General features: G+C 35.5%; 1 protein-coding gene across 1 annotated transcript in view; it reads right to left on the bottom strand.

Moving 5' to 3' along the window:
• Nucleotides 1-8,666: 8,666 nt before the first annotated feature.
• Nucleotides 8,667-15,000, bottom strand: part of LOC125032441 (S-adenosylmethionine synthase-like) — a 7,836-nt gene continuing 1,502 nt past the window's right edge. The window contains 7 exon segments of the mRNA XM_047623566.1: nucleotides 8,667-9,685; nucleotides 9,687-9,803; nucleotides 10,004-10,382; nucleotides 11,431-11,597; nucleotides 13,653-13,765; nucleotides 14,116-14,248; nucleotides 14,551-14,618. Of these exon segments, the coding sequence (XP_047479522.1) occupies nucleotides 9,548-9,685; nucleotides 9,687-9,803; nucleotides 10,004-10,382; nucleotides 11,431-11,597; nucleotides 13,653-13,765; nucleotides 14,116-14,248; nucleotides 14,551-14,618 (1,115 nt within the window). The 3' untranslated portion in view covers nucleotides 8,667-9,547.

The following is a 15,000-nucleotide window of genomic DNA, read 5'->3' as shown; positions in this document are numbered from 1 at the left end:
GTGTGATTAGCATATTGTTTCATATAAAACTCATTATCCATACTTTTAGAAAATTGGGATCTGCATCTAGTCAGAATATTGAACATGTACATTTCTTCAGTTGTTGTGGACATATTCTGAGATGAAGATACAAACAAGCCAATTCAGTCAATTGCACTGCTAACTGATATATATATATATATATATATATATATATATATATATACATACATATATATTTCTTCTTTTTGAAAAGCCATTCATTCCACTACAGGACTTAGGTCTCTCCATTCACTATTAAGAAGTTTGGCACCTTTGCCTGATTGGATACTCTTCCTAATCAACCGCGGTTCGGCGCGCTCACACTTGTACCACAGCGACGACAACTGCATTTGACTTCTCAAGGCGATATGTCGTTTTCTCACCGTGAGATGAGGCTCAAGCTAGCAGTCGGAGCACAGGTATTTTTGCAACCGCCGTGACGGGGAACTGAAATCGGGACCACAAGGGTCGGAGTCTAGTGTTCTAACCACTGGACTATCGCGGCAGTATATATATATAATTTTGACTATATATAAATAATTTTGACTATATATATGTATTATTTTGACCAATATATCCAAATCCGTGCAAAGTGTGTGTGTGTGTGTGTGTGCGTGTACATTCATGCACACGTACACCGCCCGCACGTGAACACACATGGATTTACATATATTGGGCAAGTCGAACTTAGATACGGTAGTGGGTGAGTCTATCATAGTTTTGATGGTGGGTTGAGAACCATCAACAATGATTACCTAAACAATTGCTCTCCTGGGGAAGGATCATTGGTCAGCACACCCCAGTGTAAAGACCCAGTTAACCATATGATGTCAACATGGCGTAAAGTAGTTTGTCAAACACCGCAATGTAACATTATTCTTCCTCCAAGTAGTGGTGATAATGATGCACTCCATCAGACTCACCCTTGTCATGACTGCATAGTCGGAAAATAGGACTTATTTTACTTACATTCAGAAGCGTAACCAGAGAGTCAGGGAGAGCGAGCGATCACGCGAAGAGGCGCCATCATGCACATCAAAATATTATTAAATAAATAGTATATCTCGAATTAAAACTAACAAGGGTATTGCAGTTCATACCCCAATCCCTTGCTAATTGTTGCCGTAGGGGGGGGGGGGGGGTTCTTCTCGCTCTTTTCCTTTTCATTATCTTCATCCCCTTCTTCTGTCCACTTATCCTAATCGTTAATTCATATTTACTTTTTTTCGCCACAATACTTTATCATAATGCTTTATCACCATTGATGTCTAGCACTTCTATTTGTTTTAACCATTAACCTTTACAGTTCAAAGGTGAGGCTAAATGGCTATGATGCCCGTCTTCCTCCTAAAATTCTAAGGTAATATAAGAATCGTTAAAGAGATTATCTGTATAAACCGACAGTACTAAAAGTTGTTGCTCAGGCTCTTCGTAGTAATTATATTTTCACTTGTTTTTAAATATATATTCACTTTTGAATCAGAGAGTTAAGGAGAAAGTGAAATTCCTTCGCAACAATTCCATAGATTTTCTAATAATACAAAAAAAAAAAATATTATCAATTATTATACAGTTACAAGTTTGCTTTGAAGTTCAACCCACATTAACAACAAATACACAGTGCTTCCTACTGTATTTTCGGCATCGGATTTGATTAACATTAATTCCAATTTTATTAGTTTCTGTTAAATATTCTATGAGCCGTAAAATATAATTTATTACAAACTTTTTTTCTGTAGTGTGTATACCACACTACAGCAACGCTAAAATTACACAACGTACAATATCATAAGAGGCATAATGAACATGGTAAAGAACAGAAACCAATTAAGTAAATTTCTTCAATACGATAGTGAATATGGCAACTCCAGCCGTGGACGCACTGGCACCTGATATTTGCAGTCGTTGCCACAATTCGCATGCTGAGGTTGCCGCAAGATAAATTCAGCAATTTCTGTACCCGATTCTTAAACGATGAAAGCCAAGAGTTGCCATGACTAAAGTTAGGCAATTGATAGGAGACATTAAGCTTTTGTATGGATGTTGTCATATATGTATATTAATAAATCTCTTCACCAACAGGCAAATTATAACCCAACCATAGACTCCTGGAAAATTATGCTTTCTTTCGGTATATATGTACAGATGGTCTGGACTGGCAAACTCAAAGATTATATTTTAGTCTGTATATAAAAAATCAAGTTGAAAATACTCTGTGTAATATAATCTTTCCCCTGAGGGCAATCCCATATACTTATGGAAAACGGAAACGTAAATATTATAGTAATTTTAGACACTTCTTCATGTAGACTACTTACAAAACACTTTTTTGGATACGGAGTTATAGTTGGTGCCATGATCTTAAATAAATAAAATAAATAAACGCACGGGACATGTTTGTAGAGAAATGTGTGAAGCCATTTTCAACGTGGCTATAACAGTTTGCATTTCATTTACTTAAACAAAATAAAGAGAAAGTGTATATTACATGCTTCCTAACTTTTTTTTTTTTTTTTTTTTTTTTTTTTTTTTTTTGTATTCTATTATATTGCTGTCATCAAGTTGCATCCATTTTTCAGTCTATGAGGTCATACATATTATCAATATTTTATTTATTGTAATAAGAATTCCTGTTGAAAGCGTTGTATTTTCATTATCATCATTATCATTATTGTTATCATTATTGTTGTTATTATTGTAGTTGTTGTTGATGCTTTTGTTGATATTATAAAGATTATTATCATAATTATTGTTGCTGTTATTACTATCATTATTATTGAAATTATTGTTATTACTTTCGATTTAATGGTGTAAATTGATGTGTCATGCTTATCCGTTCTTAACAAAGGCTCCTGCATAAGCAAAATATTGTATACCAGACACAAGAAGAGCATTTTTCTGAGATCTTATTATTATACAGGAATTTCAGGGACAGAAGACTAACGAATAGAGACAGACAGACAGATGTCCAAAGATACATACATAACACATACACAGGTTCGTTAATGAAATGTAAAAGCGCTGAATCTTAGCACTTAAGAAACCCTATGTTATGTTCAGAGCATTGGTTACTTAGCTACACAATAGATGGCGTTATTTGGGGAATGCAACTTTATAAAAGTATTTGCGAATATTTGAAAATGCAGTGATAAAGGAGAATAATGAAAGGCGATATTTGATGGATGAATAAACTAGGCTTCATCTGAGTTTTGGAAATAAGCAAGTAGAAATTATTAAATTGTGTTGATATCGTTTATCGTTTATGTGGATGGTAGCTGATTACTTTTTTTTTTTTTCTCTCTCTCTTTTAAGGAAGATTTCCAGGTCATGACATAATATATATATATATATATATATATATATATATATATATATATATATATATATATATATATATATATATATATATATATATATACATATATATACGTAATTTTTTGCGTGGTCAAGATTTGTTTCTCCTTATGCTTCATTTCTTTTTATCTGTGAATTCATAACTGTCTGTCTGTCTGTCTGTTTTCCTTCCTCGTTACTCTCACGATTTTCCCATCTCTCTCTTTATTTTTCTGTGTGTGTGTCTTCTCTGCCTGTCTGTTTGTCTGTCTGTCTTTGCCTGTTGGCCTATTTGTCTCTGTCTTCTTTGTTTGTCCTTTTGTTTGCGTTTGTCTCTCACTGTCTTTGTGCCTGATTGTTTTGTTTTGTTTTGTTTTTTTGTTTACTCCTTTTACTAACTCTTCTTGTCTGTGTGTCTTCGTCTCTGTCTGTCTTTTTATATGCTTGCTTCTCTTTCTCTCTTCTCTTCTCTTCTCTCCTTCTCATCTCCTCGCATTTTATCTCCTCTCTTCTCTTCTCTTCTCTCTCTTGTCTTCTCTTCTCTCTCTCGCTTTGCACCAGTAACTATATTAGATTTAATTAACATTAGATACTACTATTGCAAGACAGTAATACCCACCTTTGAAGTGTTTCTAAGCATTATTTTTATCAATTTATATATATATATATATATATATATATGAAGTAGAGAGAAAAATATATGTGAAAAAGAATGCTTTCAAAATAATCAAACAATACCTTATGTTTTCAAGAAAATGAATTTATATTCGTTAGATTTAGATAAGCAACACTTACAAATATAGTTTTCTGTAACGCTTAAGATATGATAGAAAATACTAGTGAATGCAAGATAAGGTTAACTAGATCGCTCTCAATCAGGGATGGAGGATTTTTCCCCTATATAGGAAAATTAGGACATTCGTAATGCTATTTGTGGGCCATACAAAATTACGAATTTGATAATAAAGCTGTGGTTTTGATCAGATAATTTGAAACTGACCCCCCCTCCCCCCCAAAAAAAAAAAGAAATACACGGGTTAGATTTTTTTTCTCAATACCATTGTGGTATTGAATTAATGCCGGATTTTCAGCTGTGATAATCTTATCTTTCAATAATGCTAATGCGTTCCCACAAATACGACGTACAGGTAATGTATGTCACTATCAAACATGAAACATTTCGATATTCTGCTATCTAAACCGAATATTTTTTTCATTTTTATACTGAACTAATTTGGACCCACAAAAATAAAATAGCGGCATCAAAGAACATAATATAATGAACGAGAAAATTCACTCGCAACGGATTTAGCAAATGAAACAGACCCAAAATAAGCGCGATAAATAAGTAAGTACTCGAACAGGAATAATGAAGTTAGAGAGACGACACGTGAGCGAATGAGGTGTGACCGACAGCCCGGTTCAATCTGGTTCCATCAGTAAAGTCTGCAAATTTAAGCTGAGAGATGAGGAGAGGGAGGCGTTAGTATAGTTAGGGCACCAAGGGAGGAGGAGTTTGTGAGTGAGTTGATAATAGCTTAAAAGAAAAATAGTGAATGTTTGTGTGTATATATGTATATTGTGGTGGGGTGAACGATTCCTGTAATATGAGTAGTAGTAGTTGTTGTTGTTGCTGTTGTTGTTGTTGTTGTTGTTGTAATACTACTATTATTAATAATAATGATGATACTACCACTACTAATAATAATGATAATGATGATACTACTACTACTACTTATAATAGTAATAATGATTATAATAATAATAATAATAATAATAATAATAATAATAATAATAACAATAATAATAATAAACATTACAAAATAATGATGACTATGATGATGATAGAAATATAAATAATAATAGTAATAATAATGACAGATATGAATGACAACAACAACAACAATAATAATAATAGTAATAATAATGATAGTAATGTTATAAACAACAACAACAATAATAATAACAATAGTAATAATAATGATAACCTTCATTTAGGGCAGAATTATTAGATTAAAGTATAGAGAAACATAGGATCTTGGCGTCTAGGGTCTAAATAAGATTTTTAAATAAGTAAATTGATAAATAAATAGTAATTCAAAATTAGGTAGAAAAAAAATATTCATCTCTATTAACATAAGTAAATGTGTAGAATATGAAGCTGGTATAACAGGTGGTACTTGGAGCAAAATTAAAACATAGCAAGGTCTTTCAATAAAGATAATAACCGAAAATCTCAGCTTATCGTTTTCGTACCTTGGAGTTTTGAATTTTGAAAAAGAAAAAAAATAATAAAGTTAATTTTTTTTATTACGGTATTTGGCTGATTCATCACGCTCTGTGTAATCCTGTACCCCCATCCCCCACCCCAAACAAAACAAAAAAAACTTAAATTCCTTAATATTACCATTAATTGAAATGAATGTTCATTTTGTATATTTGGACTCCATTTCCATTAAAAGATAATATATTTCCTTTTTAAATTTTGGAAGGAAAAAATTGTCCATTCTTCAGATTACCTTATAGTGGTCTTGGTAATTAATTATTTGTATTCAGTGTCTAATTCTCTGCTAACTATTTATCTTCACTATTAACAGTATTAAATAACTAACGCATATAAAAGTGTATGTATATATATATATTATCTGTGATCGGAATAAAATTACCATATACCCAAAAGACAAAAGTTGAATTTAGACAAAAAAACAAAAACAAAAACAAACTGAAAGGCTAAAAAAAACAAAAACAAAAAAAAAAAAAATCTTATTATATGGTACTCTAACATTCGAAAAAAAAAATGAAAATAACGAAGAGATATTAAGATCAAAGTTACCGTTAGGATTTGTTGCAATAAGAAGCATAGGATAACGTTCTAGTCAAAATCCTTAGGGTTTTAAAAAAAAATTCAAAGTCACTGTTATTACAGAATATTCCAGGAAATGATACGATTATTTTTTTGGATAATGTTGATCATGACATTATTAACATTCAGGTAATATGTAGACGGATTACATTTTTAATTGGCATATAAATAATCGAGAACGACTTTTTTCATGTGCTGATCTCGGGGATTTTATATTAAAGAAAAGAAAAGAAAATATAAGAGATTAGGCGTCATAAAATAAAATCCGCTAAATTATACTGGAGAGGCTTTAAAATGATGTGTAAATATTTTCCGCCATTTTTGTCTGAATTAAAAAGTTTAAGTATAGATATGAGGCTGAATACGATGAATAAATATTATTTTTAATCTACTGAATAGGTGTGTGTATATCCATGATAACAATAATGATGATGATGATTATGGTAATGATGATGATGATAATAATAATAATAATCATAATACTGATATTGATTATGATGATAATGATGACGACGATGATGATCATAAAAATAATAGAATTAATAGTAAGAATAATGATAATGACACTGACCCTTTTCGCCACAATATGATTCATTATGGTGCCATATGACAATAATGATAATCATCATCACCTTCATTGTCATCACCATCATCATCAACACCATTTTCACCATCATCACCATCGTCTTAACCACCATTGTCATCATCACTATCATCATCAATACCACCACCACCATCTTCACCATCAGTACCACCACCACCATCTTCACCATCACCATCGTCTTCACCTTCATCATCATCATCACCACCACCATCATCATCATCATCATCATCATCACCAGTACCACCATCATCCTCATTATCTACAGTTACACAATAACTTTAATTAATAAGTATGTGTGTGTGTGTGTGTGTGTGTGGAAAAAAGAAAAGTGTACCGCTGTATCTTATCACTATTTATATAACAGTGTTCAGTGTTCATTTCTAGGTTTAGGATTAAGTTTTGGAACAACATGAAGATAAACAAAGACATATGAACAAAAAATAGGCATAAACACAATGATTTGTTTTTATTGTGGCAATTGGCTGTGCATAAAACGTAAATAAGCATTGGGAGGAAGCAATGAATAGATGATGGAATACAGAAGGAGGTGCATGAATGTTATCGGAAACTTTTGTTCCACAGAGAAGAGGTTTAGACTATGTGAGTGCGTGTGTTTTGTGTACGGCAGCATTTCCATGCAATGTGTATGAATATATGTAAATATGTGTGTGTGTGTGTGTGTGTGTATATATATATATATTTATTTATTTTTATATATATATATATATATATATATATATATATATATGTGTGTGTGTGTGTGTGTGTGTGTGTGTGTGTAAATATATATATATATATATATATATATATATATATATATATATATATATATATAAAGTATCTGCGTGTCTTTATAAAATGCAAACAGAGGCACAGTGACCAAAAATAATAAAGAAAGAACATGTGAATAATAATGAACGTCTGTGTAAAGACCCATCAAGTGACCCGCCCAAACTTATTACACTTCCCTGTATAAATTTAAGAGTATGGACTACATTACAGTCTAAATATTACAGCAAGCGTGCGTGTGCAAGACAGCTGTCAGCAATTAATAACCGAAGACATTTAACGGCATGCAATCATCAGATCATCCAGACACTCCCATTTTGCAACATTGCACCATCGCCGTGTATTTCCTTACTTCCGTACTTAAGGTTTGTTGTTGCAACATTCGGCAATGCTAGCGTTATTGTGATTGAGAGGATTGGAAACGTGCGCATATGATTTCGTTGTATAGTTAGATCTTTGTAGGTTTCTAATGGATGTGATGTCTGTTTATATTGTTTAAATATACAATTAAATAGGAGAATGTTGTATATTTTCAATGTATTTCTTTGGTACTTGTATACGTTCGTTATTTCAGGTTTAATCAAATTGAGTTAGTCGCATATTCTAAATAGGCACGTAAGGAACATGTCGGTAGAGAACATGTTTACTAAGCTGTGGGAAGATGCGGTAGGGTGCCCAGTTCCTTTCCGCCCCGACTTTGACCCCAGCATGAAGCCAGTACTCACTCACAGCTGAGTCGACTGAGAGGGACCTTGCGATTGCAAAGACAACGCTCTACCACTGAGCTATGTCACCTCCTTCTGGACGAAGAGTGGTCTGTAAAAATTGGTCACGAAAAGTCACATGATTTTTCTTGATCCAAAGTTTACATTCTGAACCTTTCTTCCAACACCATCTTCCTCCTTGATTTAAAAGTGTTTCTTTCATTGCATAATTAATTTTGTTAAACAGACTTTGTTGTACATTAATTATAATTATTAATCAACTTTCTCGGTTTTTGTACATTTTTTATTACAACAATGGTAAAATTTCCAACCTTGTAAATAAACTACAAGCTGTTTACCTGTACAGTTTTATTATCCCATTTGTAAACATAAAGCTTATTGCACACAAAAGGTTCACAGTAACAAATATATATATATATATTTATATATTAACATCCTCTCGAGAAAGAAAAAAATAAAAGAACAAATATATAAAACCATCCTACCATATATAATACAGGAATATGGAACCAAGGACCTTGTGCATAGAAGGTGAACGGAATGTTTAAGGATGTGTTCGTATCCTTCAGAACTTCCATTAACGTAACACAAATATTGACTATACAACACTTCACCGCGTCGTATTTAGAGCAGCACCAAAATCAGCAGTTGGCCCAGAAATGTCGCGAACACACTTCAGGATTTAATAGATTAGTTAAAGTTGGGTCTATGGAAAGGTCGGTTTCGCAGATTTACACTGAATTGAATAAAAAAAAAAAAAGAAGTCTGGGCCAAGTGATGACTTCGGTCACCTCCAAGCTGTCCTCATAGGTACTTTAGAAAAAAATAATTTTCTGTAGGATGACGGTACCTGATCTAAGGAAGGGAATTAACTTGAAGGAATATTGGACCGTATACTTAACCCCAAGTGTTTTCTTGGAGACAAATCCTTCCACAAACATTCAGAAATGCATGAAGAAACCGCTAATTCAAAACACATTTGCCAAAGGGGCAACACGTCACAGAAATACTTATATGACTGAGCAATATCTGGATCCTGTTCTTGCCATGCTGGTTCACTGGTGATTACTATTTAATGCACTACATATCTTACAGAATATAGTGACATACCTAATACTAATGACTCTTCCACCACGCCGTGGCTACAATCATTTATAAAAAATTACAAAAAATCAAATATTAACATTAATCTAATCAAATAGAATGAAAAACCTACTTCTTGCTTAAATTTGGAATAACTAATTTCTTGGGCTGTTCCCACGGGAACTGATCTCTGCCGAAGTGGCCATAACAGGAGGTTTCTCTGTAGATCGGCCTCTTCAGCCCTAGTTCCTTGACGATGCGGCCCGGGTCGGAGGTCGAAGTTTTCATTCACGATTTGAAGCAGCTGCTGGGATGTGTACTTGGAAGTTCCGTAGTGGAAGATGCTGATACTGATGGGTTCTGCGACGCCAATGGCATACGATACCTGAAAGGGAGGGGCGTTTGTTAGATTTGTGTAAAGTTGGAGGTGAGGTTAGTTGCTCTAGATTTGGCTTCTGGAACGGGATATCGTAATTAGCTTAAGAAAGTGATGAAATAAGCATTCAGATACAAAAATAAGAGTGTCTATATACCCTCCTTGAAACAGAAAACGCATTTTCCCCACATCAAGAAGAGAAAACTCACCTGGACGAGACATCTCTTGCAAAGCCCACCCTTGACTAACGACTTGGCAACCCATCGAGCAGCGTAGGCAGCAGAGCGATCCACCTTCGTGTAGTCCTTGCCAGAGAAAGCACCACCTCCGTGAGCTCCCCAACCACCGTACGTATCAACAATGATCTTCCTGCCGGTGAGACCTGCATCGCCCTGAGGTCCTCCGATGACGAAATCCCCGCAAGGATTGATGTGGTATTTGGTCTTCTCGTCCAGGAGCTCTGCGGGAATCACCGTCTTGATAGCTTTCTCCATGACCTCGGTTCGGAGCTGGTCCAACGAGATCTTCTCCGAGTGCTGGACGGACACGACCACTGTGTGCACGTGGAATGGGATGGCGGATCCATTGCTGAAGATAAAAAAAGTGGGGCGCGTTACGAGCTGCTGGTTAGGTTAATCATAACAAAAGGTGGTAATAGTCTGTGTCATGAAAATAACAAGTTGATGTTATGCTATGAGATGCTGCTTAGGCTAATAGGAGAGAGAAAAAAAAAGTTATGTTTTGAGATGCTGTTTGAACTGACAGATAGATAGAGTGATGTTACGTTATGGCTTTCCGTCTGAGAAAATATGGGTGTGTTACGTTAGATTAGAATAACATTAAAGGCTAATAGAAAAAAAAAACAATGATGCTATGTTACGAAATACTGTCTTTATTTCATTACAAGGCAAATAAAAGGAATTATTCCGAGCTGTACCTATAAATTAGTGATAGTTTATGTCGGGTACAAATGGCAGAGAGAGAGAGAGAGAGAGAGAAAGAGAGAGAGAAGGCAAACAAGAAAAACACTAAGAACGAAAGTGGAAAAGAAAGGAAGGGTTTAAAATAGGGGGAAATTAGACATCCTCGAATATAAAAAACAGGGAAGTAAGAGAATGAAGTAAATCAGAAAAAAACAGCGAGGAAAAGGTATGAAATATAGAAAAAGATAGGGAGAGTAGAACTCATTGGAAGATAAAGTATCTTTTTATAGAAATTTAAAGGCAAGCAGGGTGGGAGGAAGGGATGTAGAGAGAGAAAGATTGAGAGAAGTATTGGGAAAGGAAGAGAGAGAGAGAGAGAGAGAGAGAGAGAGAGAGAGAGAGAGAGAGAGAGAGAGAGAGAGAGAGAGAAATAAGAAAGAGAAAAAAGAGAGAAGAGATCAGAAGAAGAAACACCATTTACGTCAACAATATCTTGTGAATAGAACACAGACATAAATAAACACAACATACAGCAAAAACAAATAATAATAATAAAGAAAAATTTTTTAATCCAAAACTGTGATTTTCTAACCAGTTACTCTCTTAGCAGAAAACAAAGAAAAAAAAAAAATCAAACAATACAAACAAGAACCATCACATTATTTCCAACACCAACACTAACACAGAATGTCTAAAAAAAAAATCCTACTCACTCAAAGAAATACTCCGCCGTGATCTGTGTCTTGCTGTCTGGCCGAGCCCACCAGAAAGTCCCGTTCCTCCGCAGCTCAGCGATTTTCTCGTTGAGGCGATGGGCAAGCACGACTGTCAGGGGCATGCACTCCTTGGTCTCGTCGGAGGCATAACCAAACATGAGGCCCTGTGGAGAAGGTATGCGTTATGGGTATTGGACTGGGGGTTGGTATGTTTTTAGGTTGTGGGTATAGTGTGGTATGGTTTAGGGAGTGGGTACTGGGTATGGTATGGTTTAGGTACTAGGTATGGTATGGTTTAGGTACTAGGTATGGTATGGTTTAAGTAGTGGGTATGGTGTGGTATGGGTAGTGGGTACTGGGTATGGTATGGTTTGGTTTTGATAAAAGAGGCTCTGTGCCATTCGTTCTTTTTGGTTGAAAGTGGTATATTTTGGTATTGTTATATTATAGGGGATAAAGCTGCTTTGAAGGTATTTGAACTAAATAGAAAATGGTATACGTTCACGTTGCTACACTGAAGGAAAGACGGTATAATTTGATTACACGGTCTGAGGAAATAAAAAATAGTATGCTTTCTTGTTATATATAAAGCATAATCGTAAAAACTGACGTTACTTTGAAGCAAAATTGGTATACTCTTTGACGGCATTCGTAGACCTCTAGTCTTATATATACTGAAAAAGTGATAACATTTTACATTAGTCTACACCGATAGATAGAATGTGTAGGCCTATATGTTAGTATGTTTTATGTATGGGTAAACATAACTGATATCAAATTCGCCAAACTCGATGGATTAACATAGACAATATTTGACTGTTTACATCATACATTCATAAACGCATACATAAATACATACATATATATTTACACGCTGTTTAGTAACATAGGCAATACAAACAAAAAATGAGACAGAGTAAAATAAATACTAATCAGTCATTTCCATACAGGTTACTAAAGGCATTAAACTACTTAATTAAGCCGTATATAGGTAGGTAAGCTGTGGCAATAAAATTAACATTGGTTAGACTAAGAGAGTGCGACGGAGAAAGAGAGGAAGAGAGAAGGGGGGGGGGGGGATGGAGGGCGAGAGGGGGAGGAAGAGAGGAAAGGAAGGAAGGAGAGAGAGGGGGGGGGGCAGAGAGAAAGAGAGAAAGAGAGAGAGAGAGAGAGAGAGAGAAAGAGAGGGGAGGGAGAGGGAGAGGGAGAGGGAGAGTGAGAGTGAGAGAGAGAGAGAGATAAACATAAAGGGAGAGAAAGAAACAGAATGAGAGAGAGAGAGAAACAGAAAGAGAGTGATACTGAAAGAGAGAGAGAGAGAGAGAGAGAGAGAGAGAGAGAGAGAGAGAGAGAGAGAGAGAGAGAGAGAGGGAGAGGGCAGGGGAGGGAGGGAGGGGAGGGAGGGAGGGAGAGAGAGAGAGAGAGAGAGAGAGAGAGAGAGAGAGAGAGAGAGAGAGAGAGAGAGAGAGAGAGAGAGAGGGAGAGGGAGAGGGAGAGAGGGAGAGAGAGTGAGAGAAGTAATTAATAAGGCAAACTCAACAAAAAAAAAAGAAAAAAAAAATAAAGAAACAGACAATGCAATCACACAGATAACCAGATAAGCAAACAGGAGGCAAAATGTGTAAATCAGTTACTGAAAAGCATGCATTGTGTGTTCACCTGTCACCTGGTCTTCAGTCCCTAATGAATCGAAGTCGGTGGGTTTCCGTGTACATCCAAGCACAAGCTCCTGGGCCAACACTGCAAAATCTTGTACCCCAATTCTGTGAGACAAAAACCCATAGGCTGTGAAGAAACGTATGCACACGCACACACACACACACACACACACACACACACACACACACACACACACACACACACACACACACACACACACACACACACACACACGAAGCCGAGATTTGCAAAAGTTCACGAAACGTGCACAATACAAAGAAAAAACACAAAACACAGGAAAACATGTTTCGAATCACCACGTAGCGGAACAGCATGATGAATATATCTCTATATCACCTCGGCAAAAACACAGTCACATCTACATTAACTCCAAAAATATATTCCCATAAAGTAAGTAAATCATAACCCGAGAATTAACCCCCAATTAATAGCTAGAAAACAAAAGCAAGTGAATGAAACAGTAGTTCGAACCAGTCCCACACACACATGGACACCCGCTACCCAAGCCCGGCTCATTCCCTACTACAGAATTGTCGTACCTGGTCACCAGCACCGACATCCTCTTCAGCTCTGTCGACGTGAACGCCTCCAGCAATGTTTGGTGACTGCTGTTCAATAGCGACGAGGAGGTTACATGTCGTGAAGTCAAAACCTGAATGAGAAAGAAGAGAAAGGAGTTGATTTGGGTATCTTAAAAAGGTAGAATTTGTTGTTTCATTTCTTTTAGGTGTCAACTGATGTGAATGCAAGTGTCATAGTTGTTGTGGTGGTGATGGTGATAATTATAGAATCATTGTAATATCAGGAATAAAGGGATAAGAAAGGTCGTAGGAACAATGATGATATCACAGTGACAGTGCAAACATATTGCATTGGTGATGATCATATTAACACTGATGATGATAATGGTGGTGACGATGGCAGTGATGATGACGATGACGATGATGATGGAAATGATAATGACAGTGAAGTATCTGCGAACGGTACAGGTACAGCACCCACCCTTGTTGGAATCGTCATAGCCAATCTCTTTAATTGTCTCTCGAACGACTTTCTGATAGTCAACGTGGGCTTTGGACGTGATCTCTCCACATACCAGGATCATACCAGTCTTTGTACACGTCTCACAAGCTACCTGGAAATGCAAGGTAATGTATAATACCATAACTACTCATTTGGACAAGAGAGCAGCGTAAGCAAACCACAAATAATATTTTAATGATCAAGTGCTATCTGGAAGTATAGATAACCGTAAGATACCACAACTATTCAGTAACACTAACCTGATTATCACAAATGCTCCCTGGAAGTACCTTTACTTGATATTCTACACAACCTTTTTTTTTTTTCTCTCTTTTGATTAATACACTTGACTTTTCAAACAACTAGACGAATAATTAACGCTGACACATCACCTTAGCTTCTTTTGTTTCTTACCTTCGCATCCGGGTCTTGTGACAGGTGGGCGTCCAAGATGGCGTCGCTCACTTGGTCACAGATTTTGTCTGTAATGAAAAAAAAAAAAAAAAAAAAAAAGACAATATTAATGTTTAGCAACAGCAGGATAAAGGAATAATGTTGATAAATGGAAGTTTGATTAGTCAGAATGTGTTTCAAGGTTATAAAAGCACATAGTTTTGCAAAGCCATTTATTGTTTTTCGTTGTACGTGATGAAGGTAAAAACAAAGACTGTCGTTTACAAAGAACAATTGGCCAGTAACGAATAAATAAAGATTTAGACAAAATAGTGTTCCAACTACGTCCCAATGATTATGTTTGCTAATTTCATATTGAATATATCAAAAGCCCAAAAATATTCTCATGGTAATGAAGTCTTTAATTGCAATGATCATGCATAATTGACAGTGATATAAATATCTACATGC

Source organism: Penaeus chinensis, chromosome 14 (assembly GCF_019202785.1).
Source record: "Penaeus chinensis breed Huanghai No. 1 chromosome 14, ASM1920278v2, whole genome shotgun sequence".
Classification (NCBI taxonomy): Eukaryota; Metazoa; Arthropoda; class Malacostraca; order Decapoda; family Penaeidae; genus Penaeus; species Penaeus chinensis.
This window is presented reverse-complemented; position numbering and strand designations above follow the sequence as displayed.